Source organism: Pseudomyrmex gracilis, unplaced genomic scaffold (assembly GCF_002006095.1).
Source record: "Pseudomyrmex gracilis isolate BER0280 unplaced genomic scaffold, ASM200609v1 scaffold_118, whole genome shotgun sequence".
Classification (NCBI taxonomy): domain Eukaryota; kingdom Metazoa; phylum Arthropoda; class Insecta; order Hymenoptera; family Formicidae; genus Pseudomyrmex; species Pseudomyrmex gracilis.
In genome coordinates this window covers 205,980-231,285 of record NW_018020702.1, presented here as the reverse complement: position 1 = coordinate 231,285, position 25,306 = coordinate 205,980, and the positions used below count along the sequence as shown (strand labels likewise).

Below are 25,306 nucleotides of genomic sequence, written 5' to 3'. Positions count from 1 at the left end.
GAAAGTTAATGCGCCGTCAAATCATCTCTTTCTCATTCCCTTTCGAGTTCAACTCCGTCGCTCTTCCTCACAATATCAAGCTTCCCCGTTGCCGGCCGCAAGAGGGTTAATTTTCTTTCGTAACGCACTCTCGCTCGCCGACACGTCGGAAACCGAACGGCGTATAAGTAATTTGTGTAAAACGATCATTTCGATCGTATATTTCGAATGATAATAAAATGCGTAAATGTCACACGACTCTGCCCGAACGGCTAATAAATTTCAAATTACATGTAACTTGTCTATTTTTTGGTTTTTTTTTTTTTTTTGTTTTTATCCACCGTTCGAATCTCTCGAAGAACAGAAAATCATCGAAAACCATCTGTTTTCTGATTTATCGTGTGACAGTCGCAAAAAAATACGGAAATTGCGGCAGCGTTCGTTTTCGTTTTTCTTACTCTTTTTCTTTTTCAGCGGCAAATCGCACAAAGTAGCAATATATATTCTAATGTCGGAAATGTCGAGAATTAATAAAACCGGACGTCAAAAGGAAGAATATAAAAAGACATCGAAATAGGAAAAAAAATTCTAACGGTACACACAGCGCGCGGTACTGGTGCAAAAGCACTTTTGTATAAAGTGAAAGCGGATCCTTACGGTAACATATATATCGACGTATACATTTACCGTGAAATACGTAACCGTACGTGACGAGCCCTTTGGACGATTTTTTTACTCAATTTTTAAAGGGTAAATACCGAACTGCTTTAGAAAACGTCGAGCTTGCCTGCTGATCTTTTTTTGTTTGGCTTCGATTCTAAATACGAGAATTCGAACCATAACGCGCGCTAGTGATGTTTTTCTCGGACACGCATTCGAGCGCAAACGAAAATCGGCAAAGCGATTGTTTAGGCGACTCTTTTTTTACGACGTAAAGAGGCTAGAAACGTCTTCCGGACCCGCGCAATTGGTCGACATCGGTCGCATTCTTACATCTTGGTTGTATGAAAAAAAAAAAAAAAAAAAAAAAAAAAAAAACAGGCAGGGAGAAAGCGAAGAAGTGACGCAATTCCGCGTTGACTTAAAATTAAATCGCGCGTACTTTTGCCATAACTCTTTTTCCCTTCGTTCAAAGTGGCGCATTAATATCAAGCGTCAAGCGGCTTTCTTGATCAGCTGAAAGGCCAAATTTTCAAGAAAGAGGAGAGACTTGATTAATCGTTCCCGTGCTCGCTCGTGCCCGGATATTTCGCGGCGACCGCTGTAAATCAACCGCGCAACTATACGACAAAAAGACGAGGTTAACCCCTTCCGAGCGGTATCTCCCGAGTGAATCTTTATCGGAACGTTTCGTAATGACAAATCGATCGCTTTGTAGAAACTTGTGAGTGCCTATCGGAAGACCTTGCGACCTCAAGCACCGTGTCGTCGATTTTTAATCGTAAATTTCGGTCTGGCCACACGCGCGCTGCCCCTAGACCACACGCGTCGCACGCCGTCTACTCGTGGTGAGAAATTACATTTTTATATGCGTAATCATCGCCAGAGAGTGGACGGTCCAGGCTGCGAGCGGAGAGGGAGAGAGAGAAAGAGTAAGTGAGTACAAGGGAGAAAACGCGAAGGGAGAGAAAAACGACGGCGTCGAGGATCGGCTTCCGTTCGCCGCTAAATGTGGACGCGCTATTGGACTCTGCTCCGCCCGATTCCGGTTTTTTACGATTACGAACAAAACCGGCAAACGTGCTCGCGCGCGCGCGCGCGCGCTCGTTAGCACGGGCAACAAGTCTGCCTGGTCTTGCTGGAATTTTTCGCCCGAGTCGCTTCGCAAATTGTCTCTGAAGGACAGAGGTAACTTCTTAAATGCGTTTTTTTTTTTGACTCGCGTTTTACGACGCGAGTGTTACGCCGCTACATTTTCTAGAGAAATATAATTTATTTTCCTTTTCACCTCGGAATGAAAATCTTATCCCACTTTAAAAGATTTTGACACATCTCTTTTATTCGCCATTATGAATTTATTAAGGTGCACTAACTACAACGGCGTGTACAACATACGGACAGGACGAGCATCGACGTTAGTCCAACCTGTCAGGCGGATCTTCGGCTTTCATCTCGAAGGTCAGAGAAATGAAGAATCCACGAAGATTCTCACGTCTGCTTGACCTTCGACCCGTCGAATCGTCGCGTGGGTCGTCACTCGTTAAAGTTAATACGAGCTCGCGACAGTGTATATAACATGCCGCGTGCTTCTCTCGTCTTCTCCCTTCGAGAGTTTCTCCAGAAAGGTCTCTTCTCTCTCTCTCGCCTCATCTTTGTTCGTTGTAGATTCCGCGCACATGTGGATTTTTTATCATTCGTACTTGAAATTCCACTTAATCTGGATTAAATTGACATACATTTATAAACCGGGGGATGTGGTACACGTTTCTAATTTATTTTGCTTGTCGCTCGCGTCTCATTTCTCAGTCCTTTATGTTTCGCTGGCGTCTATCCTTAGCGCGCGCGCGCGCAATCTCGTTTCTCACAAAGAGAAGGAGAATGACGCGGCGAGACGGCAAGATGCCGAGAGTGTCGGATATCTCCGTGACAATCGCACGGTGCCGCGTGCCAGATTATCCTACACTACGAGGCGAATTGTTTCTGCGTCGTGACTCGACGCAAGCCGCGTTGTCACGGCTGTCGTGTCCCGGCAAGGAGAATATTAAATTAGTACCAGCTGCATTCACGAGGATGGCGCGGGTCCCGCGATGCCACGCGCGTCAATCGCTATTACATGCATTCTTCTTAACCACCACCCTGATTCTCCCGATCCGAAGACGAGAAAGAAAGAGAGAGAGAGAGAGAGAATCCACGTGCGCGCTCTTCGCGTCGAAGCGCGTTGCGAGAACAGAGAAACTACCGCCGCTTCGAGAAGCAGCATCCGATCTCATTTCGACGTAACCGCTCTATTGCTATTCGCGGAAGCGTCGTATATACATGTATTTATGTAGCGCGTTATAACAACCGTGAACCTTAAAAATGTGGCCACCACAAAAGATTTATGTCGCGCGGAGCTAATTAAGCGGTTACGGCGGAATTTGAAAACGTAATTCCGAGGAGGGTAGACCGACTTTATCAAGCGCGCGCACAAAGAGACGAGACCTCTCAAGGGGCGTTCGTCCGAGGACCGTCTAGGAGGGCAATTAAAAGCAAACGACCCGGAGTTTATTTTCAGCCCGTTTTAATTAGAGGGGCGCCCGTCTCCTCGCGAGCGAGCGGAACGGTTCTCGTCGTCGCCGTGTATATACCGGAATCGCGTAGTGACTCATGTGCCGACGCGCGTCTACGATCTACGGGCGCGCGCGCGCGCGCGCTTCTTCTCGAAGCCCAGCCTCTTTCACGCGCGCGGCTACGGCTGACGTCACCGTGGTGGCGTCATCCTCGTCATCGCCGCCGCGCGGTTCCCACACTCGATGACCTTACTAACCCCCCTCGTCGAATGCCCTGTGCCGTCGCAGCCCGCCGCGCAGATAACTCTTCGTCGGGGTCGGTCGACGGAAGAGAAGAGGAGAGCGGGAGAGACGGCGTGAGTGCGCGTTCTCGTGCGCGTGCACGCGCGTGTGCCCGTATCTCGTGTGGGCATCTCTCCTCGACACACGGCACCGTGAGATAAAAATACATAAACCGCCTTCTTCGCCCACTGACGAATGTGTGTCAAAGGATCGCGCGCGCAAGAGAGAGAGAAAGAGAAGAGGGCACGCGATGGCATCGAGCACACCCGATATTTTTCAGCGAAGTCAACGTTCACGGTCGGAGGAGTATATCTTTTGTTCTTCCTCTTTGCACAAAGTGATTGTTGTTCGAAACAAAAAAATTGGGCGAACACTTTTGAGATGTAAAAAATCGAGGCGTGACAATTCCGAGGGTGTGTGTGTGTGTGTTTCATTAATTTTAATTTTCAACTTAGGTGGTCCGCGCGGATATCATCGCGAAAACTTTCCGAAAAATTTTGCCTCTCTTCGCGCGAGCGGTTTTACGCCGACGGGCGCAGCGGCACTTATAAATATCAATTACGTACTTCGTACTTCCTTCGAATTAACATAATTCGCGGGCTTGTGAGAAAGGCAGAGAAAGGGCAGTTCGTCCGACGACCACCCAGTAGTCCTTAAAACTTTAAAACGCGTCGAACATTGCGTTGAACATCACGTCATTAAAACGAAAACAAGACCGTTTACACAAAATGACTTCTTTGAAGCGACAAAATTTCCCTTCAGCGTGCACAAAGAAAGCGAATTAAAAAATCAAGCACATTATAATTCCACACTTCTTGAGAAAAAAATGAGAGTTTTTGTACGTAATAATTTAATATTATTACGCATTTTAATATATTCGCATATTAAAATAAAAACAGCCCGAAGTAAATTAAGGGACTTTCTGTGATGCAACTGATTCACAAAGATCGCCGGATAATCCATCCGTGTGTCGCATGGGTACGCGCAGACTTGTAGTCGCGCTGTAGAAATATACGCCGAAGGGAACAGGTGTCGGAGATATCAACTTTTCGCGGCTCCCGTGCGCCAACGTTCATTAAAGCAAGCAACATGAAAGAATTCTTCTCGCTCAATTCGCTCGTAATGGCTACATAATCACCCCGAAGCGATGCATTAACTGTATACAGGTGCGCGTGTATATATATAACATCATGTGCATATATCATGTGTTAAAGTAATAAAAAAACATAATGTTAACTTTCGCTGCGTCGATAAATGCGAAGATATTTCATTTGCGTTGTATACGATATTCTTCTGCCAGAAAAAGCGTGTGTAAATAATCACAATCGATTCTCTCGATATTGATTGTTGCTACTTTTAATCTCGACGCTGATTGAACGTTTCTAGGATGTGTTTCTCGATTCTTGTTGTACATATTAAAACGCACGGTAGTGCCTCTTATACGCGATATTCATGCGATTGAGAAATGAGAAGATTTTCATGGAACAATATTTCACAAGAACGACTATACTTTAGTCACGTTTTTAAAGACACGTGACTAAAGTAAAGTCACGTGACTTTACTCACGTATTGTTTTTTCACACCTCCCTCTCACTGTTTTTCAAGTGTTATTTTCATACGTTATTTCTGACATCTCTCATACATACATCATGTGTATTATATGTATATTATTTGTAAAACGTATATACTAGCTATCATCGCGGTGACAGGTTGTGTTTATTGACACAACACGTTAAAATAAAAATAATAATAGCGTGCGCGTAGCGCGAGCTTGTGTTGTGCCAGATATAATAAAAAATAATACTTTTTTTTATTCTTTTGTTATTATTTTGCTATTAAAGCGCGCACCGATTATTTGCGATACAATCTTTTTGACGGAACTGTCAGTGGAGAAAGAAAGAAAGAGAGAGAGAGAGAGAGAGAGAGAGAGAGAGTTGTATCAAATCGTCCACGTGATTCAATAACACAGAAGCGTAATATCCAATTAGGTCGAATAGATTCCAATTTGAGCCGATTGAGGTCTCAACCGCGCAATTTTTCTGCCGTCGATAATAGAAGCCTCGGACAGACGGACGCACGGTAGCTGATTATTTTACATGGACGCGCTTATATTCGCCGAACGCCGAATGATGCCAGCGCGAACGAAGAGCTCGAGGAACGATGTGCGTTAATCGACATGCAATTTCGATGCTGCAGAGCGGGTTACCGCCGATTCCCATTTCGCGCGCGCACCCACGAACGGAAGCGGAATTATTTCGACGCAGCTGCGTATTTTATCTATTCCCTTTTGTGTGTGTTTTTCATTTCCCTTCTTTCCGATACCCCCAATGGAAATCGTAGTTGTGTATATTCTCTTTAATTCACCACTAAATTTATTAACATGATAATTATTTAACCGTTATTCGCGCGTTTTCCTGCGTGACTGACAAGATTTTTTTTCTTCTCGAACTCGAGAACGAGTCGGATTACAAAAGGCGCGTAACGATCCTTCTCGTCTCGCTTCGCGTCAACGTGCTTTCGAATTTTCTTCCGATCAATTAGCATCCCCGAGCGACACCCTTCGTGCCAATATTTACTCTTCGGAACAAACAACCCCTTCCGCGGGAACTTTTCCGTGTCTCGGCGTTTTTTTCCCTTCGCGAGCTCTTTTGCGAGAGACCGTGAATACACTTTGAGCGACCCTCGCCACCGAATTATCATATTATTACTATTAGACAGCTCGCTACCCACAATTAACGCGGACGTATCAGGAAATTAACGAACCGAAACCACAAGAGAGATGCGAAGACGACGGGGGGATGAATACCGTCGATACCGTCGTTCTTTCTTTGATACCCCTCTCTCTTTTCCCCTTTATTTCACCACGAACGAAGAAAACCTGTTCGCCGGCGACAGCGGGGTGAGAAACCGGAGGGAGAGAAAAGTGAGGAGAAAAAAAAAAGGTCGAAAGTATCCTCTCGCGCGTTGTCCCGGAGGCTCGACAAAATGACGGAGGGAACTTTTTCTTACGAAAAAGTTTTTTGCGCGGGGTAGCCGATGAGGCTTCCGCTAATTAATGCGCGAACGCTGCGCATATCGGAGAGACGTGCGCGCGCGAGCGAGCGGGGCGGCGTGGATAATTGGAATTATGTGAAAAAGGCTCTTGTAAGAAAGGTTGAGCGGGTAGAGGCGTTTGAAAAAAAAGCCGCGTTGTCGTCACGTGATGGATGTAATTGACAGTCGCGAAAAAGGAACCCTCGGACCGCCGACGTAATTGAATTCACGACTTGGGTTGTTCTTTTTTTTTATTTTTTTTTTTTTTCGACAATGGTGCGTCAACCGTCGAAATTGCGTATTCGAGGGAGATCAGTACATATCATGTTAATAAATACATATATTAATAGCGTACGTATTAGCGTTGTTAGTTTATTTACATATCAACTTTTCTGGAGAATCAAATTGTGACTTTAGGAATAAAATTGTAGACAATAATATTTATTTCTTGACAAGCAGAAGACGCAGAGTAAAGCATCTAATACCTATCTTCGTTCGTATTTTACACATGTGCGGTTTACCGCGGAAACGCCTTATCGCGTCATATACTGTCGTTCCTTTGCGGCACTTCCATATGCGGCTCGGCGATCATTTTCAGGAAACGCCGATTTCCGAGTTGCGGAAGAGATCTCGGTGGATTCTCTTTCTTTCTCTCTCTCTCTTTCTCTTTCTCTCTCTCTCTCTTTCCATGCGCGAGGCAGAGAAACGCTTGTATCTAATCGACGGTGCGTTATGTAAATTTTATTGCGCCGGTGTGTGTGTGTGCCGGAACGCAGAAATTTATCTCGCGAGCCGGCGCGAGAGTTACCGTCGTGTTTTCCGTCCGGTTACAGGTGTGTCCTTTGTAGTCGGCATCGGAGCGCCGAGTGGGAATTGATCGATTATGCTAACTGTCGGTGCAATAAGACGGAACGTGAGATAAGGCGAACGAGAGAGAAATAATCGCGTCGTAAAAGACACACAGAATCGTCGCCGTCTCCATCCCGAGAAGAGCCGAGAACGAGGGATGTGCGGAATGTGAACATGAGACAACGTATAACAGTACATACTCTCTCGCACACACAGACGTATAAATCTCCCGATATTTTTCGGCTTTCGACAGTTTTCGATGACGCGCAAAACTTTCACGAAAGATAAATTATTTTGTTTTTTTTGTTTGTTTTTTTTTTTTTTTTAATTCAGAGAAACGTCGACAGTTGAAAAATGCGGGAACGAATGTAACAAAAAAATCGCAAATCCTTCTGTGTTTGCATCTGTCGCAACATCCCGGCAACAGACATGTTATGAATCGCGCGGATCTCTCGTATCGCGAGAAAACGATGTTCAGCTTTTTTTTTCTTCTGTTTCCTCTCGATTCCCCTTAGACGATACTTTCTTTCAGAATAGGCGAATAAAATTATTATAAGACCTCGCGCGACGCGGTGCGGGCGCGATTAATTTTCGAGCGGTGGAACTCCGGTAGTCGAACTCCGGCCGCGTAAAGCCAAGACTGTCTGAATAGGCTTACGTAGTGGCTATATTCTGCGGTCTCTCTCTCTCTCTCTCCTCTTCTCTGTTATTCATCTCCTCTCGCCTCACTCCGTCGCCGCGTTCGTACGTTTCTAAAGACCGTAGAATCCTTGAACCGTGAGGCGAACGCGAGGCGCAGAATCGGCGGTCATTAATATTGTCGGATTAAACGGCCGCGTGCATTAATCCGGTCCCGAAGACGAAATCCTATTTCACGTCTCCGGGTCTTCGGGGGGCTTCTTGTTTCGGAATGTCAGTTTCATTAGAGACGTTCGTGATCGAGAAAACGATTAAAACGAGGGGCGAAAGGGGAGAGATTGGGAGAGAGAGAGCGAAGTGTGCAAAGTGTGTTGAGAAAAAAATATTCACGCGCGCTCGAAAGAGAACTTCGAACATTTTTTCGAGGATCATTTATCACGCGTCTAGATCGCCAGTTGTTGTGTGAACACAGATTTCTTGCCTGCATTTCAAACAATTTCAATTAATCGTTTCGTTGAAATATATTGAGTGGTATGTATTTACGAGTCCTGTACATCGACGTTATTTATGACAGATAGTTTTTTTTTTTTTTTTATACATATCCTTGAATATTCAAACCTAAAAACAGGATGTCTGCGTATTCATAAGAACCAAAAAAAAAAAAAAAAGAAAGGATTGGCATACAATTTTCGAACATCTTCCTTCTCTCAATACAATAACGTGTCGTCAAATATCAGCTGTATTTTACTTTTTGTCGACTAACGGTTGTTATTTAAGCAGCAAACATAAATTTATAGATTTATAGATTTCACGAGGAAGAATTACGAAGTTTTATAGATTTTATTTTACATTATTATATGTGTCTACAGCAAAGTGTTAACTTCTTTATCATCAAGAATATCTTTGAGCGTGTGCCAAGGACACTTGTACTTCATTATGCGGAGATGGTCGAATATTTTTCTTGCGAGGTGAGAGAACGTCGACAACAAAACCGTGTCTGGAAAATATCGTAAAGCATAAAGATCGTTTTGCGTCAGTTGCAATAAACAGCAATTGCTGCAAAAGATTTACCAAAATATAGAAATAATTTATTAAAAGCTAAGAATTTTTTTAAAAATATTTAATGTTTATATTGAAAAAATAAACTAAAATTAAAAAATATTGAACATTGAATATTTATATTTAAATGTTTTAAAAATATAAAATTTGAGAGACGAATTTTTGTAGGCAGCAGTAGAAATCGCACGATGATTACCTATACATACACGTTCCACAGTTTGCATTGGAATTCTGTAATATGATGTTTGGCATCGAGCACGTGTTGGTTCCCATGAGGCAAGCGGCGCGTTCGCGATTAGGCATGAAAACGCAGACGGCGGGGGGTATACCGCGTATACATCATACGCAGGATGAGACCTACACCTTCTCGACGGCGACGTCCACGTGCGCTTACAAGCCGTGTGAGCTGCGCCGTTACGCTTTAAGGCGAGGTGTAAAAAATGCGCGGTGTGTGGGCGAGAATTACCAATGGAGATGCGTCTTACGTACAATGAGACACCGAATTTTAAAATTGTGGCCAAATGTCACGCATACGTTCCGTTTAACTGCGCGTCAAAAAATTTCACGACAATGTGAGTTCCGTGAATTGACTCACCAATAGAGATAATCGAGTAGATAATATTTTATGCACATATTTGAACAGCGCAACCGCGCGAAACCTTTTGACACTTGATTTAAGATCAATAAAACTGCTATCCGATCGTCTCGAGGCAAAATACGAGAGTTGAGAAATTTCGTCGAGAGCGGAATTTCCTAACTCGTCGTCAATCCCGAATGTTTCTGAAGTGGGAAGAAGATACTTCATCCGATTATGTCATCACACGAAAAGATGTTAGAAAGTGAGCGTGTGTGTGTGAGAAAGATGATCAAAAAGACTATTTATCATCGATCAAACGATCTGACCGCAGCCTTTCGTGGGAAAATGGACAAATGGTCCTAAAATCGACGCTTCCTAGAAAGATACACGCGTGTGCAGTCTCTCTCTCTCTCTCTCTCTCTCTCTCTCTCTCTCTCTCTCTCTCTCTCTCTTCAAACCTTAATTAATTCCATCGCCACTGACAAAGACAAATTATCAAGAAGAAAGAAGTATATATCTCTGTATCGCACGAGATGCTGCATTTTGCAATCTAGTGACCTCCTTTTTTCTTCAGTCATAGATGCTTATCGTTTGTGCTGTGGCGTTTATGCTTTGTGCTAAATAATATGAAGCCTCTCGTAAGACAAGCACGAGGCTAGCTCACGAGGTGCAGTAACTTCAATCTCCCACGCTTCATACGATATCTTCGGGTTGCAGTGGCCCACATTTCGCAACCACGTCGACCGTTCTTCTCCGACGATACGTCGGCACGCATCACTTCTGCTAAGATCGTGGATATATGAATAGACTCAGCGACGCAGAGAGCGGCCGCTCGCTCGTTCGCTTGCCCGGCGCGCATCCATCGGAGCGGGTTATTCGCGCGACGACAGTTCGCTCGAGCGAGACCCTTTCTAGATAGTGCCGCGCCGGGATTCTCCGCATATGAGCGTGCGTAAGCGTATGGTTGCGCGTGCCAAAAAAAGGAAGGCAACCCGATCTGGAGCAAATGAAGTGCAAATTGAGCGGGGCGCGCCGGCGAGACTCTAGAAATCCGCTCGGCCGAACCGGAATGGAACGTTCGTGAGCAAACTCGTCCGGACGTGAGGCGCAACGTGATACTCCTGCGGCAAACGTCGGTGTACACTCGCGATTTCTCGTCCTCTCTTCAACGACGGGCCGCTCGATCGTCCGTTGAAGCCAGATGTGGCCCGATTTGCGGTCGAACCTCAACGGGGAGAGAAAGAGAGAGAGAGAGCCGAATTGGTTCGGCCGCGAAACGCACCGCGGAAAGCGCGATAGAATCTTCCGAAGATTTTGCTCTTGCGGTGAGATCGCGCAGGTGAGGAGTGTTACTTTTTGCTCGATCGCATGATGGGATAAGCGTACGAAGATATCGAAACAAGTTCCGCGCAGTTGTTTCACCCCCAAAGATGAATACGCTCTAATAAATTGAACGAGGCATTATTGCCGTGTTATTTGCTGTGTCAGAAGATGATCAGAAGAAGATCATATATATTTTCTCCCAAACACGATGATGGACTTCAATATGCCTTGCATCCAATTATAATTCTTGATTTAATTACATTTAGCGGCATTAAATTATCACTAAAATATTTCATGTATTTGATTTGGTATATATTGTGTATTTAAGAATCTAATCCTGCAAATCTCGGACGTTAATGTCCGAACGATTCTTAAAAATAAACATTAAAAACTATATCAAAACTAATGTTATTTTTTAAATATTTTTAACGGAATGTTGAATAAAACCCTATGACTTTTTACGGAATTTTTGCAGCGTCTTAACCAATAAAAATCGCGTCGGACATGAATGTCTAGGATTTACAGAATACGTATCTACAAAAGCACGCGTTTACAAAATTTAATATAATTTAAAATTCAAATGGAGAGAAACAGGCAAACGAGCGAGAAAATGAGAAAACACACATGTGCGTCTTTTAGGAAAATAATTCTCCGTTGTAGTCTAGATATTTCTTTTCTACATATAAAAGAATGCAAAAAAAAAAAAAAAAAAGGTCAGAAAGGTAACACGCTTTTGGAAACACGCAATCTCATTGTACTTTTTAGTCTGCTCCAATATTCTCACGACCAGATGCAAGTGTTAGATGTAAAGTGTCGTTCAAAAGTGTAACATGCGGCGGCGCACAAAAGATTTAAAATTTGTCACAGTATCCAAACGGGTTAGAACCGAGTTAAATAGATCAGCTCGCCGATGATCAGTAAACGAAAGCACCGCACACCCCATAATAATTTACATATGATAATTGCAGCGCGATAGACAAGTTAAGTCTCAAAGGACATAATAAGCCTTTTACTTAAGGAATTGAATATTTCTAAAAACTCATCTCATCAAACGGTGAAAGTTAGTTTTTCTATGCCAGAAAAACTTTTTTTTTACCGTTATTTCGCTCCGTTAAAAATTGCCGGTCACACATCGCGATTTTGACATGATTTGACGTTTTCCTTTCTCATGTTACGATTTTGACCTTTTAGGGAGATTTTTTTTTTTGTGTGCTGCTCCACTAAACCTCACTCTTTTACGAAATAAGTGCGGAACTAACTCAGGGTCAATTCTTTTCTTTATATAACTTTATTGCGTCTTCTTTGTGTCATCGGTTCTACAACTCCCGTTGAGAAAGAAAAAAAAGGGTTAGTCTTTTCGAAAAAATATATACGTGGTTACACGTGACAGTTTACCCCTATCGCTTGGAACATTTCTAATAGACTTGCTGTTCTTTTATTCGTAGGCCTAAATGAAGGCTTTTACGATAGCTTTTAAACCCTTTCACTACAATTTCCAAATGTTTACAGCGAAGACAAATACGTTTAGAGAAATTTCCTTCTTTTGTTGATTTTCTGTAATGTCTACAATAAATAAAAACGTAGAAACAGTTATTACCGTTTTTTTTTTGACCTACATGTCCAAAAAAAACTCTTTTACTTTTCTCTTTATACATTTACTGGTTTTATAAATATTTTTTTTAATGCAGGTTTTTATTTATTAAAATTAATTTGTGATAACTCATATCACGCATTCTATGTATACAAAGTGTGCATGTTAAAAGACACAAAAAAAACGAATATAAAACGAAGCAACAGTCTTTTTTTGCTTATTTTTTCATTTCTCCTACATTCTGAAGGACATGTAGAACTTCACAGTTACACGTGGAAATTGCTTTCTTCTTGAAATCCGGCTTTTTCAAAAAACAAAATATCTAGATCGTTAAAATTGTATTTTGATATATTAAAATCAATTTGTTGGCGTGTACATGAGACATATATTTATGAGAATATAAAAGGAAAATAATAAACCATGTTTAAAGCGCGTAAAAGAAAATGCAAATTTTAGTCTCTTACGCTTTAATTTTGAATGCACAAGGGTATTTAGAACATATTTTCATGTTCGCATATAAGCGGCTTCTCATTTGCTTCATTTGAATAAAAGTTCGGAAAATACAATATCTGTACTCAATCAAGGCAGTGACAGATATTTGTATATTTCCTTTTTCACAAAGGCTTACAAAATAAGAGAGACGTTACACTTTGTAATTTTTGTCTTGCCCAAGTAGAAAGCAGTACATCTCTCTCATTTCTAACATATAATACTCATCAGTTTTCTTTACGTTGCATCAGAAATAAATGGGTCAGTCAAACTTTCATTGTATTTATTTGTATTTACGTCGAGACACTTTTTCGTCTTCCGTTTCAACTGCGCGATCTTTTACACAATGCATGATATTCTTTCAAATATATTCGAAATACTTTTGGAAGTATACACTCGTGCTTTGTTAAAATGCTATTATTTAAGCAAAAAAGAGAAATTAGAATAAACTCTTATTTGAATTGTATATTTTGGAATAACAAATATCCGCGTGAACAATGAAATCCGCCGCAAAGTTGCCACGTTCGTGTAGCCGCTTCCCTTTGAATTTGGCGACTGTTATACGTGTTATTGAATGTCGCATGGATTTTTCGTAAATATCTAGTAAAAAAACATCCAATTTGTAATGATCAAGTTTTGACAAAATGATTAAACAAATGTTTTTTTTCACAAATGAATCAGTTTCTGAACGTGAGTGAGATTAAGGTAAAATTAGAATAAAATTAGGGAAACTTTGACCTTGGTTGTAAAAATTCAGGCTAAATGCCGCTTTGGCGCCAAGCACGACTATGTCGATTAATTATTTCAAAGCTACAGACAAAAGATGTGCAATATCTAAATTGTAACAAACTCATGTTCTACAAAAAAAAAAAGTTCAGACTCGAATATCTATATACTAGTATTGCATCTGTGTGCGGCAAAAGAGTTTCCAAACACACACATTTATGTTCGGCAAGATGAGAAGCTACACTGCTTATATGCGAACATAAGATCATGATCCAAAAATACCTTTGTGCATTGAAATTAAAGCTGTTGCTACGCAAGAGACTAAACTTTGCACTTTCTCTCATACCTGCACGTGTTTTTAGAGTTATTTTCTATTTTGTGACTTCCTCTCTTCCGCGAATCTTAAAAACTCTTTGAAACCATTTAATTTTTCTTCTTTGTATTAACCTGTTAAAAATGAGAATCTTCTCAAGGGAATAATGTTCCGTTATATGTTTTCCTTATCGGAAAAACTTTTCCTGTTCCAAAACTTTCCGATTTATATTCACCAAAGCTTTCGAGAATTTTTCCACGTCGCGCAAAAACCTCGGCAACACAACACTTTTTGTGGATTTATTTTCTCTTTTAGAGCGGAAGATGCGACTTTGCTTGTTTCACTCGTCGTAAAACGTGATTGTGTGTGACTCGTCCATAAAACAAAATCTCTTGCGCGCTTCTAAAAAAAAACAAAAAAAAAGAGGTTTCTTCATTGAATTATAAATCGCTTCGCTCCCGATATGCTCTCCTTTGTGTTTTCTGTTCTCTCATAATACACGGCAAACCGAACAACGGATAAAACGAACATACCGAGTAAAACTCACGAATCTATTTATTAAGTTCGTTTATTTGGAAACGAGGATTCAAAAGAGAAATCTGAATAACGAAAAGTTACAGCTAGCCGCGGCATAATGCGGCACAATAATCGAACCAATTTTAATCTCGTTCAAAGACCATCGGGTGTTCGTTTATAAAGGCTAGTTTTGCGTGCGCATTTTAACGTATAGATACTCGCGTGCCGGTTTCCACGCGAGATATATTCAAAAAACATCGAAGGCGCAACTCTTAACACGAGAGCCGAAATTTCGAGAGCACGGTCTATACGTGCCATTCCGATCCTATCGGACGTGTATTCAGACAGGCCGTAAGCTCTCGCGCGATTGGCCGCCTCGAGCGAGTTATAAAACTCGCACGCACTCTTGTAAGCCCTCTCTTACACACTGTGTATACGCATATTCCCTGACTGACAGCCCAACAATTTGCCAACCATTATCGGTTAAGCAAATAATGCCAAAAGCAATGACTCGGAAATGGTTCTCTCGATCTCTTACATAGAATCGTTTCTCCCTTTGTAACCAATTACGTCGTATTCGTGTGCTTGTCGAAGACCGTCCGCTGCATTCTTAAATTCAATGTACGTCAACGCCTCGAGCTGACGAGTAGCGGATAATAGCAGAACGAAGAAGACTCGTGTAAGCCTAATTGCGTGTGAGGTCCGTCTGGCGTCCGTACGCGTGTAGCTTCTCGATTGCTTTTTTTTTTTTTTGTTCACAGACGCGCATTTATAGAAATATATTCCAATCACGTAGTTGGAGTGAATTATCGCAACGCGTGACTATACGCGACGCATTCATCCGTCATCCATTTGCAGCTAATGCCCGCGGTTACCGAACCGAAGCAACTGTCGCGTCTCACAAATGTTCCTCTCTGCTTATTTCAGTAGCAATTTTATCTTTAGAATCGTTTAGAATCTATACACGAAACACGTTAAAATTTGAGCAACGTAAAAGTTTATTTCGGTGGTTCATCACCGAAACACGTATCTGCGAAGCAACCAACATCTTCTCATTATCAAAAATCAACTTAATCAAATTACCATATATAATTATTTTCTTGTTTCAAACATTTTTTCCGCTTAGTCTTCAATTTTTTTCATTTGGATGAAGAAAGCATTACTCGCGAGCGCAAGCACGAACGCGATCCGTGAGAACGCGACTCCGGGATCTCCAATAGATCGTTCGCCATCGGTTAATTCTCGGCCCACGCCAACCGAGCCGCACCTGCGATATCCTGCAATGAAACACATCAGGATCCGAACGCACAAGTTGGTTGCGCGCGATCAACTTTCTCGACCGACGAAGAGATTCCCGTAACACGTGGCGGACAATTACAGTTTTGTCGTACGCGCGCGCGCGCGGCGAGTAATACAAGGAAGAAGGAAACGAAGAGAAAAACAGAATGAGTAATGTGAGGGTAGGAGCAGCGCGCTGGCGAAATCAGATTATTGCAGCACTCGGTGCGCGCTCGGATACCGCGAACGTGGTACTTTTGCTCCTTGCTCGGTTTCTTTATTTTTGCCGTGAGATGTAATAAAGTACGAGCGAGCGGAGGGGGCTCGCGGACCCTAATCTGATATCTCGACGGAAGGGGAGCGAATATTAATGTTCGTTTGCCGCGAGCAAAGCCGATGCCGCCGCTTCGCGAACGCTTTTATGCGGTCACTACCACCACCATCACCATCACCACCACTACCATCTCCGTTGGCTCACGGGACCCACGTAATGCCCCGGCACCCCATAAAGCTAATGAGTCACGCCGGGTTCACAGGGGCCGTAGGTCTCGGGAGAAACAGGTGCCGCCATAACTACCGAGATACTCGCGCGCAACGTTCATCCCGTGCGTTAATCTTCACTCTTTTAAACTTACTGTTTGCGCTGCAAAATATTTCTATGATCTCTATTGTATCATATCAAATCTATTCTCATGTTTAAGAACAAAAAAATCACACATCATGATTTATCATAGATCATTAATTATTCAAGTGATCGAAATTTGACGTTAATTTACGTTAAACTGATATATTGCGTATTTACGGTGCTAAACTCTTTGTTGCACGCATTCGAGAATAACAGGATTATATAAACAATCGGTGCAAATTATCGCGAAGTAGATATCTTATCAAAGACTATAGCGTGTGATAAGAAAAGCACACGTTTCTTTGATCAAAATATTGTTTATCTATTGAAACTTCGTCAGAATGATTGTTAAGATATGAAATAGCGTTTAGTAGAGCTACATTAAATATTGATCTCACGCATCCCTATAAATGTTGTAGAAGGAAAAATTCTTTCAAAAATCCATGGTATTTGTCATTTTCTAACACCAAAAAAAAAAAATCGAAAATAGACTCATCTAAGTTTTTTGTAGAACAAACATTTTGACTGAATGAAAAATAAGTTTTAAAATAAGTTTCAAAATGAGTAATTAATATATAAGCACATTCTCTGCACAACATCCTGCAAACGGCTCTTACAACCCAATTTATTTCATTCATTAGTTTAAAAACTCCTGAGCCCGAAGAATCTTCTTGTTATTATTAATTAATATATCATCTAACATTATTAATATATCATCAATATATTATTGTTTCAATATTATTTATATTTTGTATGTTTTGTCTTTTTGTGCGCACATATTGATTTTGTTCGCTCTCTCAACTCAGTTTGCAATCGTTGTTCGTTCAGTGAAAAAAACCTGTGAAATTCACCGGTAGATGGAAGCACAATGTTGACAGAATCTAGTTGCTCTAAATAGCACGGATTTAAACACATTTCTATACATATATATAAAGTTAATAAATTTATATTATTTTTCTTTTTTTTTATAATAATTATATACATACACACATGTAAATTGTTTTATACTTTTATTCTCTAGTTTTAAACAATATTATCAATTATTTGTCTCTGTTCAAATTGCAAAAAATAGAACATGATTATATACTCTCAAAAAAATAAATACTGTTAGTCGCATAGCAGTAATGCATCACATTCCTCGATTTTTCCCAGCTTATCTTCTTCAACGTTACCGCCACCCCCACACGATTTTCTGGAACGCGCTCTACCTCGAGACCCACGCGCCTGTACAGCCCGAGTGCTTCAAGCCGAATGACGATCACACCCCCACCATCTACGCGGGCGACGCGCGCGGCACGCTCGTCCTCGACCGAGACCGATGGTGGGGACTTGTCTGGCCCAATCGGCGCGGTTTTGTCGTACGCCGCGTCGAATCCCGGTCGTGTGATTCGCGGGGCGCCTTACCTACGTCTTTCTCCGCGTAAGCAGGTAGGTGAAGCTGCCTGCGCTGTCTTTGTCAGCTTTCAGGTTTAATTCTCTTTCTCTTTCTGTTGTCCCCGGTATCGAGCTGGCGGTATTTCTCTCTTCTTCTCTTATTCGCATTTAAACCGTTCTACTCTTCTCATGCGCATGAACACAAGTCTCTGGAGAGAAACCCTTGTCGCACTTCACACACATATTCTCGAGACCTGCGCGTATCTCTCTCTCTCTCTCTCTGTCTTCCCGCCGGTTTCCCGCCGTCTACCAGGATCTACTGTGATCGTGGTGTCGGGTCTCGCGGATATCGTGGGAGCAATCGTTATCATGCCACTGTTCTTTAAATGCGCGTGCTGCCAAGTTGCACCGCGTTAACAAATAAAATTTACAAGTTTTTAGAAATAATTCAGTACCACTCTTATCAAAGATAAGATGATTAAAACCACTCTTATCAAATAAGAAATAAACAAATTTATAAATTATACACTGAATTTGAAAAACTGAGGTTTACTTAGTACAGCCTACAGGCGATGTCTCTTATCAGATAGACATTACTTTACGATATTTGCGCAAAAACCTAGTTATATCCGGTTTAATCACGCGCGTACAAAGAAGATACAAGATAATTACTCGCGTGAGTATCAATTGTTCATATAGAAATTGTGTCTTACTATTATTAAAGCATCACTACTGAGGCAGGAAGGCTTTCTGCGAAGTTGTTCTCGGCAATTACTTGTGAAGTTTTAATCTCAATTATGTGCGATCTACGTAATTTTAAATTACGTAGCGTGAGAACAAAAACGTCACCTAATCGCGATATCCGGTTAAGTCGCGAATAATATTCGCACGCAGTAAGCCGCGCGCCGGTTTCCAACAGCAATCAACAAAGTAAGATCCGGCGCGAGATCGATGAGGTCGTATTTCAGTCTGCGCATACGCGCATGTATGTGTGCGACGGTCGAGATAAATACGGTGCCGTGCGTTTAATCGGTCGCCAAGTAGAAAGAGCAATTTCGAAAGGCGCACTCACACGGGGAGGGAGTACGAGGCACGTGCCGGAGCTATGCGCGTGCGTCAGTCCATCGTACTCCGCACACGGTGGCACTCGGCTATTTTCGAGGAACGTGATATAAGCCCCGATGACGTCCGCGCGACCGGCCGCGTACGCGCGTCCGCATCGGAATTACCATCACCAAGATCGGCCTATGCTAACGCGCTCAGTCAGTCGGCCAGTCAGTTCTAACGACCTTTGCAAGCGGCAAAGATTAATCTCCGATCCGTGGAAATGTTCTATCTCATTGTTTCTCATTCTGGGCGCAGCGTATAGGATTATATATTCCTCTTACGAACTTATGCAAACACACACAGCGTCGTCACGGATAAATATAATGAAGTTGAGATCATCTGTGTCACATGTCACATATTTGGGAATTTGAAATTTATGTGTAATATATATAATGCTTTATAAATTTAATTATACTAGATATACATTTAATGACCGCAATAAAGTTTCTAAGAGATTGTTATACAAAAAACTATACATAATTTACCTCAATGCATTATTTGCAAAATTTAAACGCTATGCGTAGCTATCAAAAAGCCGCCGAACCAAAGTCGCAAAAGGGCAATCGGAAATTCCATCGGGAATCACCGACGTCAATCTCTCGCTGGCAAAGTCTAATCGATCGGCTTCGAAGGGGTCTGAAGGGGATCTCGAAGGGGGTCCGAGTCGATGCGCGCGCCATAGAGGGGACCGAAGTATTCAGAGTGGGGGCCTTAAAGACACGGGTGCCGTCCGACTGTCGGAATTTGGTGGTAGGGGTATCGCAGGTTGGAGCGTCACGCGCTGGGTCTCCCCACTCATTCGTTTGCCACTGAATAACCCCCACCAAAGAAAGGGCCAGCGCCACCAGCACGAGCATTCCACCGGTGCCACGCTTCGACAGCACGGTAGAAGACGCTCAGTCGTTCTTCGAGTCAGTCGAGGTTTGAGACCCGTTGTGAACGGTCGCTTCTCTAGCGACTCGAACGCAAGAGAAGACCTCTCTGACTAGAGATCACGTACTATCTTACGAGTTCCCCTTGCAAACATCGAGTTTGAGTTCCGTAATTTCTTTCAATTTTTTTCGAGCATCGGATTGACAAGTAGAGAAAAGAAAGGAATATTCAGGAGCGCAACGAACAGTTGGATTATCAGTGAAGTGATTGACTTCAGTTCGCGCAAAGTGTGATTTCACTTAAAAAAGTTAGATAATTTGACTTGAAAAAGTTTTGCGGTTTTGTGAGAAACAGCGAATAAACAATGGTGACTGGAGTAGGTGCCACGATGCCGACGGGTGGTGTCACCGTCGGCGCTACACCGCCCGCGCAACACGTGCCTCAAGAGGCAGGTCAGGCTCCACCGCAAGCCACCCCTACAGCTACGACGACTACAAGACGATCAGGAGAAAATCGACGGGTTAGTGTCACGCATCGATATTCACGCGTCTTCTCTAATCTTGCATTAAATTTCGCGTTACTTTACACCGTTTTGAGATTCGTCTTCGACTTACTCTTTCTCTGAGAAATTAAGCTCTCACGCAACACAAGAAGAACCAACTTATTGACTAAGATAACTTATTAACAAGAATTGATTTCTAAAAAAATAAAAAAATAGCTTAGCTGATAAAATATATTGAAAGTGTGCGAGAAGAGAAAAACAGTTTGGCACATTCTCTCGTATTTTAGTGTTAGAAGTCGGATTATATTTCGATTACAAACTGTTGTGGAATTAAAAAATAAAAATCATTTATTTTAAAATGGGTCTTCAAATGTTCTAAAAATTCTAAATCAAGTAATATTAAGAATTATAATATATATGTTGTTGCATAATATGTTAAATAAAATAGTAATTTATGATTGAAAAAACTCTCATCGATACATGTTCTTGAAATGTTACATAAAGTGAACATGAATATAAATTTTTTTAAGCTATCGAGAAGAAATCGTACACCCACTTCCCCGTCGTAAACTTGTTAAAAGATCTATAAACTCAAAGCGCTTTTATATTTTTTTCCGTCGCTCTGGACCCATGTATTAAGACACTCTTTTTAACTTTGCCGACAAAGATGTTTATAGTTTTATTGATTTTTTTGTTCACAGAGCAATAAACCTATTATGGAAAAACGACGTCGAGCACGTATCAACAACAGTTTAAATGACTTGAAAACTCTTGTTCTGGAATCTATGAAAAAAGACGTATGTATCTAAATTCTATCGTAATATATTTAGAAGACAGCACTTAATATTTTTAGAAAACATATTTTTAGAAAAAACAATACGAGAAAATAAAAAAATTTTAGAATTTATAGAATTATTACTTTAGAATTTATAGAATTTGTTTAAAAAATTTGAATCATTTAAAAAAAATTGAACGTAAAAATAAGTTACTTCCGAAAACACTTAGTTTCTGACGATTTTCTGTTTGACTTTTGATCTTACAAAATACGGACATCGAGATCAAATCGTCTAATCGATTTTTTGTTTCCGTTTTTTTGATTACAGCCGGCACGGCATTCAAAGCTCGAGAAGGCTGATATTTTGGAACTGACTGTGAAACACTTGGAGAACCTTCAACGACAGCAAGTTGCTCTTGCCGCAGCGACAGATCCAAGTGTCCTCAATAAATTTCGCGCTGGCTACTCGGAGTGCGCCAACGAAGTTAACAGGTTTCCCGGTCTGGACGCTTCGGTGAAGAGACGACTAATGAGCCATTTGGCTACGTGCCTGGGTCCGATTGAAGCCAACGGCCAAACAGCGACGGCGACGCCTCAGCAGCCTGTTCAACCGGCGCCACCGACGACGCAATTACAAGTGCACATCTTGCCGCCTCAAGTCGACGCTACCCCGCGGATTCAAGTACAGCAGTCAAACGGGATTTTCTTCACCAACGCAAACGGCACTGGTTTGCAACTGGTTCCAACTAGGCTACCAAACGGTGACATCGCTTTGGTACTTCCGGCGGGAGCAAAGACGGCACCGGTTACATCACCGTCGTCGTCGCCGGCACCGAGCTCACCGCTACCGACCCTGATCCCAATTCCTCAGAGAACCGCCAGCACTGCGTCTGCGTCATCGTCGACCTCGTCCAACAGCTCGACGTCCACGTCAGCGGGAAGCCCGGTGGCGTTCGAAGCACCTCCGACGTTCCGCGAGCAGTCTACCGCTTACAGTCCGGCCAACAGCCACAGAGACGTCGCGACATCCCCGGCGAACGGTTACACCAGTGATCCGGAATTCGACCCACGTGTCTACAGCCCTCCCCTTCAGAAACCACTAGCGCTAGTGATGAGGAAGAGCGTTGTGCCACCCGTCGAGGATAAGCCGTGGAGACCGTGGTAAAAAATAAAAAAAAATAAAAAATGGACGGCTGTGGGGATGATTATAGAAGTGATGATAATTGAAACTGATTTTGTGTCGAGATGGTAATCCGCGGTCGATCAACCGCAAATGAGAACTTATCGATTTATTGTGACAAATTTACGCGCCGATTAAAAGATTTCGCGAAGAACGGAAACATGTTCCTCAAGTATGTAAATTGTTGTAGATAAGCGCGAGTCCCGTTCGCACGACACCGCGAAATTAGAGGGTTCATTGGAAGACGCGAGTTTATTTCCGAGTGCACGTGCACGGTCGGCCAGTAGCCAATGAGATAGTGCCTTGTTAATAGTGCCTTGTAAATATACGTTAAAAAAAAAAAAAAAATGTAATGTGTATCTCAAACCAAGCACATTTTCTTTCTAAGATATCGCGTCGATCTCCTTTTCCTTTTGTTTCAATATTTCGCATTACTTTTGTCTCATTATCTCTTCTTAACAATTCCTTCTGTATATATGTCACACGTATATGTATATTATATTTTAAGTGCCTTATGCAACAAGAATCACTGACGTCTTCCATTCTGTTTCTTGTATGTAAAATCGTAAACGATTTGTAGCAGTATCGTTGTGAAAGAACATTGAATTGGTTTTTTTCGACGATACACAATTTTAGGCTTATTATTATAAGTTAGAAAGTCACGAGAGAGAGAGAGAGAGAGAGAGAGAGAGAGAGAGAGAGAGANGAGAGAGAGAGAGAGAGAGAGAGAGAGAGAGAGAGAGAGAAAGAGAAAGAGAGAGAGAGAGAGAGAGAATGTGTGTGTGCAAGAGCGGGAGATGTGTATATATATGAGAAAGAAGAGTATAATTATTTATATTTATACGAGAGTGTGGAAGGAAATTATGTACATTTGTAATTCCTCTTATGAGAACGGACAACCAACGCTTATTACTGCAAGAGCATCAAATAAATGATCTCTGTTTCACTAAGTAATTTTTGTGTGTCGTAATATTACCAATCGTCTATTTTCCTCAATCCATATATCCTATATATATATATATATTTGCATCTTATCTAGTAATTGTTTCATATGTTTCTTTTACTTAATAAATTAAAATATCTTGTCTTAATATAAATATTTGAAAAAACTGCGTTTTGTGCGCAATGAAAGTTCAAGTACATAATATCTATAACACAATGCGGGAAGCAAACTGCACACATCGGAGCCTTGTGCGTCCAACTCGCTGCAGATCTGAAATGAGACTGATCGTTAGCAGCGCGACTCCTCCGCTGTAGTGCTGCCATCTGACGATAAAAACGACGTTACAACCGAGAACCTGATCCCAGCGAGATGACTGCTTCGTCTGATCAGGCCGAAAAAATTCGTTCCCTCCATCGTCTTTGCCTAAATTATCGAGCGCCAGACTTTGCTGCCTTCTGGTGGGGTTTGACGGAACCTTCAGGACTTTAAGGACCTCAAAGGAACCGAATCCTTTTCTCATCCGATAATAAGGAATGGCGAACACTGTGTTTTTGTAATTTTATATACTATCACAATAAAAAAAAAAAATGGATATCTACTCGTTTCTCGAATACCCATTTTCTAGTTTTCATTAAGACGACTGATTGAATTATAAAATCATTACGCCAAAAGAAAGAAATAACTACCTGTATTTTACGAACAATGAATTACATAAAGTTGTATTGCCGTTCTCCGAGATATTAAGTCGAAGAATGCAGATTAAATCGAGCGCCACCGAATCTAATCTCTAAACTAGACCCCTAGAGCAAATCGCGATAGTTGATTACTTCGCTTTCTCTCGCGACCGGGTGTACGTAGTAATTTTCCAGAGAACAGTCGACGCTCGCGCTTGCTGCACACCAGTTTAAAGTAGATAAGACCGTCTCCGGACAGTTAACGACGTATACGTTTAAATGTTGCTCCCGACGGTCACGCGCATTTCGCAGCTCGCTCGTAAATTTGACTTCGTTATATTTCCACAGCTACACCCAACCACAAGTCTGTCTCTCTGAAACGTGTTCGCAACTGCGTTGATTTCGTTAATGTGTTTTGCATTTTAGGAAGAGAGAAAGAAAAACAGAAAGAAAGAAAGAAAGAGAGAGGGAGAGAGAGAGAGAGAGAGAGAGAATCATGTAAGAAACAAAACGTTCATTCTACAAATGAATATTTTGGCAGAGAAGCAAAGTACAGACATTTTCGAACATTAAGAAACATACGCAGCGTGATTTTCGCGAAAACCGCGAAGCCTAAATTACTATAATGTTTTCTCTTCCGCGAGCAATGGCAGTCCCAGTGCGGTAATTTGCGAGGCAAAAGTGGTAGGGCCACGACGCCACACGCAAAACAACACGCCGAATGACAAATTGTATAGTGCCTTTCTTTCCTTCGTGATATTCACGACGTAATTCGCCTCTTGTAGGCGCGCTCGAGACCAAGCTTTTACCATTTCGAGTTAGTTTTTGTGTGTGATTACCGGAAAGATTTGTATTTACTGTTCGCAATTACGCGAAAGCGCATTTTTCGAGACAACCACAGACACAGTTCACGTAACATTTAACGATATTGACTAATTATACAAAAACTTGCACGCTCGTATTATAGTTGTAATAGAAACGAAAGTTAGAGTGCCTTGTGTGTATTCGTGACTCGCTTCATTAAAGAATACAAGAAATTATTATCAATATTTCAGATTTTACCTCCGTATTCCGGTCTTGATTAACAACGAATCCAGAGTCTCGCGCTCTCTCGATCTGACATACGCATTAGAATCGTGTTTATCTGTGACTAGCCCGTTCTGTTATCTACAGTTACGTAAACGCTCTAATAAACAAGTCTCTCGCGAGACTTACATATCTGCGCGAACTCCTGCGCACACTCTAATAGAAAGAAGAATGTGACCTCCACACACGGAGGTCACGATGGGACACACACACACACACAATTTTTGCAATGACGAGCGTCCCCCGAACGAGAGAACACAAATTTCATCGTCCCGCATAATTGCGTTCCTATGTTTCTTTTTTT

The 25,306-nt window shown here is 41.9% G+C and overlaps 1 protein-coding gene across 1 annotated transcript; it reads left to right on the top strand.

Moving 5' to 3' along the window:
• The first annotated feature begins 19,399 nt into the window (after positions 1-19,399).
• Positions 19,400-23,030, top strand: LOC109856427 (protein hairy-like). The gene is made up of 3 exons (XM_020431693.1): positions 19,400-20,362; positions 21,046-21,141; positions 21,448-23,030. Exons 1-3 carry the CDS (start codon positions 20,207-20,209, stop codon positions 22,282-22,284), a joined length of 1,089 nt encoding a protein of 362 aa, XP_020287282.1. The 5' UTR covers positions 19,400-20,206; the 3' UTR covers positions 22,285-23,030.
• Positions 23,031-25,306: the final 2,276 nt, after the last annotated feature.

What these genes read in the sequence shown, in the direction of transcription:
- LOC109856427 (XM_020431693.1), top strand. Translation starts at nt 20,207, where the DNA reads ATGGTGACTGGAGTAGGTGCCACGATGCCGACGGGTGGTGTCACCGTC. An exon ending in GATCAGGAGAAAATCGACGG is followed by an intron (nt 20,363 to 21,045) that starts GTTAGTGTCACG and finishes TTTTGTTCACAG; the next exon opens with AGCAATAAACCTATTATGGA. An exon ending in TGGAATCTATGAAAAAAGAC is followed by an intron (nt 21,142 to 21,447) that starts GTATGTATCTAA and finishes TTTTGATTACAG; the next exon opens with CCGGCACGGCATTCAAAGCT.